At 36.1% G+C, this 2,867-nt stretch overlaps 1 protein-coding gene across 3 annotated transcripts in view; it reads right to left on the bottom strand.

Annotated features, from left to right (window-relative positions):
- The window catches only part of LOC107584149 (striated muscle enriched protein kinase), a 62,309-nt gene that overhangs the window by 778 nt on the left and 58,664 nt on the right, over positions 1-2,867 (bottom strand). For all 3 annotated transcript variants that reach the window (XM_016270628.1, XM_016270627.1, XM_016270626.1), the window contains 3 exons: positions 1,302-1,525; positions 1,012-1,087; positions 599-748 (listed from right to left, as the gene is read on the bottom strand). In XM_016270628.1, the coding sequence (XP_016126114.1) occupies positions 599-748; positions 1,012-1,087; positions 1,302-1,525 (450 nt within the window). The remainder of the gene's footprint in view (positions 1-598; positions 749-1,011; positions 1,088-1,301; positions 1,526-2,867) is intronic.

The following is a 2,867-nucleotide window of genomic DNA, read 5'->3' on the forward strand; positions in this document are numbered from 1 at the left end:
ATATATATATATATATATACACACAAAGTATATAAAATCTTAAAGTGATTTAAAAACCACCATAATTCTTAATCATGATTCTGATTAGATCCTCACTTGCAATTATAGATTATTTTTCACTTTTTTCAATAAAACTATGGTGGTATAATGTTTGTTTTAATTCAAATCAGTATAATATAGTATAACCAACACTACTACGATGCATGTATAAATATATTTATAATATTAAAACATATTGAATGACCACAATAATCAAACTTATTCAAACTTGAATAATTTTTCACTTTATTCAATAAAAACAGATATCAGTATAAAAATGTATGACCAACTCTACTATGGGGTATAAATAATTTAAAATGTAAATAATATATATTTTTGTGCATTACTATAATGAAAATCTGATTTTTTTTTTTACTATGCTCATTAGAAAAAAAACAAAAACCGTTCTCTTTAAAAAAGGTTATTTTCACTATGTAAAATAAAATGCCTTCCTTTCAATTTTGGATGGAATGTGACCCAGACATGACAGGTGCCTTGACAGGTTTCTTGAGATTTACCCAGATGAATATTTTTTAAAGCACTATTTTTTTTAACTCACCAAGGGTAGCTGCACAGGATCTTCTTGAGGAACAGAGAGGCACTTTGGGACACATTTTGGTAGAGCTTACTAAGGTCAAACTTGGCTGCCTGAATTCTGGCCTCTGTCTCAGCAGGGTCATTCTCAGTAAACGGCAGTCTCCCGCTGAGCCTGAATGGTGTACGGCATGACAAAAGCTTCGTGTTACTTACTAGAATAGAATTCATGTCAAACATAATCACAGGCACTGACAGCTCACAAGCTCCAGAGAGCTTCTGGAATGTCAAGACAAAATGCAAGAGACAAAACATAAATCGTAACAATTCAAATACTACCGCTGACATAAGATAGAAAACTGGACATTAAAAGTCAACATGAAATCAAAACAGACCCCATTTCCTTTCAAAGACAGAGCTGCAGTGGACAACACTCACATGATATAAGTCAATATGCCAACGCTCCAGATGTCAGCCGGTGGACCCACCACATCTCCTTTCAACATCTCAGGAGCTTTCAGTAATCAGCAGAGATTAAAACATATGAGGAAGTGTGAAGAAATGCACAATTACTTACAATAAATGCATAATTAAAATACTAAACGAGAAGGAATAGGAATATAACAAAGAACTAAAATTCCATGTTTTACTTAAAAAGCTCTTGAGAATTTTTAGATTAGCAAGAAAATGTTAAAATATATGAAACAATATTTGAAAAATTGTCTTACACATGTAATCCAGTGTTCCAATGGGTGGGGAGAACTGCTTCAGGAACAGTGGATTGAAGGTGTGTGCACTACCAAAATCAATTATCTTAACCACATTCATGTAAGTTACAATGATATTGTCTGGTTTGATATCCAGATGCAGGATTCTCCGGCTGTGCAGGTATTCCAGACCCTGAAGTATCTGTACAACATACGCCACCACGTCATCCTCGGAGTATCGGAACCTAGAAAGCGAGATAAAAGATAAGAACATCACAACCAGAGGTATACATCATAAACTTCATGCTAGTGGAGAAACTTATAATAATATAAAAACATTTTTTTTTTAAAGTTTAATTATCATTAATAATTTTTTTTTAAATACTAAAGGGATAGTTCACCAAAAAATTAAAAATCTGTCACTCATACAAAAGAAGAAAAAAACGTGGGTAACATGATCCCCACTGACTACTATGAATACTATGGAAGTCAATCGGGACCAGAAACTGTTTGGTTACCAATGTTCTTCAAAATATCTTCTTTAGTGTTCAGCAGAAGAAGAAAAAAACTCGTACAAGTTTGGAACAACTTGAGAGCAGGGCCTGAATTTTGTTTTGGAAAATGGGGGGAATTCCCCTTAGGTGACTATTTTTTATGGGGGGATATTTTTAATTTGAGGGGGGAGTTGGGGTATTTTTTAGACATATTTTTACATTTACAGTTTTTCAGGTAGGTCTAACAGTAATATTCAGGTACAGAAATACTACAGAAATTGTCCGCGGGCACTTCTGATGACGAAAAGTGCGCCATGTGGGCTGTCGCGGAAAGCAGACGGGCAAAGTATACTTTAGGCTTTAGGCTGCTGTCTCTTTAAGACCTCATGCACAGATCTACTACACTGTTACACAACTGTTTACATATATACCGACCATGTTTAATAAAAAACGTCTGTGTTTACAGGAATACTTGCCAAGATGGGCATTCTGACATAATTTTGCATTCAGTTGGCAATAATGTGCAATAAGGCACAAAAAATTACTCAATTCTGTAGTTGCGCGCTGTTTCAGAGGTGGCTTTATGTGCGCGTCGCGCTTTGGGTGTGAGCGCGCAGCAAGAGTCTCTCAGAGAGCATGCGAGAACTGAATTGAGTTCTCTTTCACTTGCATGGTTTAAAGGGGTGGTTCACTGTTTTTTTTTTCTAGGCTTGATTGTGTTTATGGGGTGCAGCCTAACATGTGTTAATGCTTCTTTAAAAAAAAAAACATTATTTTTCACATAATTTGCCTTTATGCCACACAACTCTGTCCCTTCTCTGAGAAATGGGCTGATCTTTTCCTGTTTTTTTAAAGTCCCGCCCTCAGAAATAGGCGATGGGCTCTGATTGGTTAGCTAGCCCAGTGTGTTGTGATTGGCTAAACCGCCTCTAGTGTACCTAGTAAAGTACGGCAACTGCATGCGCGTCCATGTATAATGCTTCTCATAGCTATGTGAAAATAAGTGTATAATTGGAACAGTTCATTGTTGGAGCTGAGCTGAATGAGAGCGAGAGAGAGAGAGAGAGAGAGAGAGAGAGAGAGAGAGAGAGAG

The sequence above is a fragment of the Sinocyclocheilus grahami genome, unplaced genomic scaffold (assembly GCF_001515645.1).
Source record: "Sinocyclocheilus grahami isolate Dianchi unplaced genomic scaffold, SAMN03320097.WGS_v1.1 scaffold57.1, whole genome shotgun sequence".
NCBI classification, from domain to species: domain Eukaryota; kingdom Metazoa; phylum Chordata; class Actinopteri; order Cypriniformes; family Cyprinidae; genus Sinocyclocheilus; species Sinocyclocheilus grahami.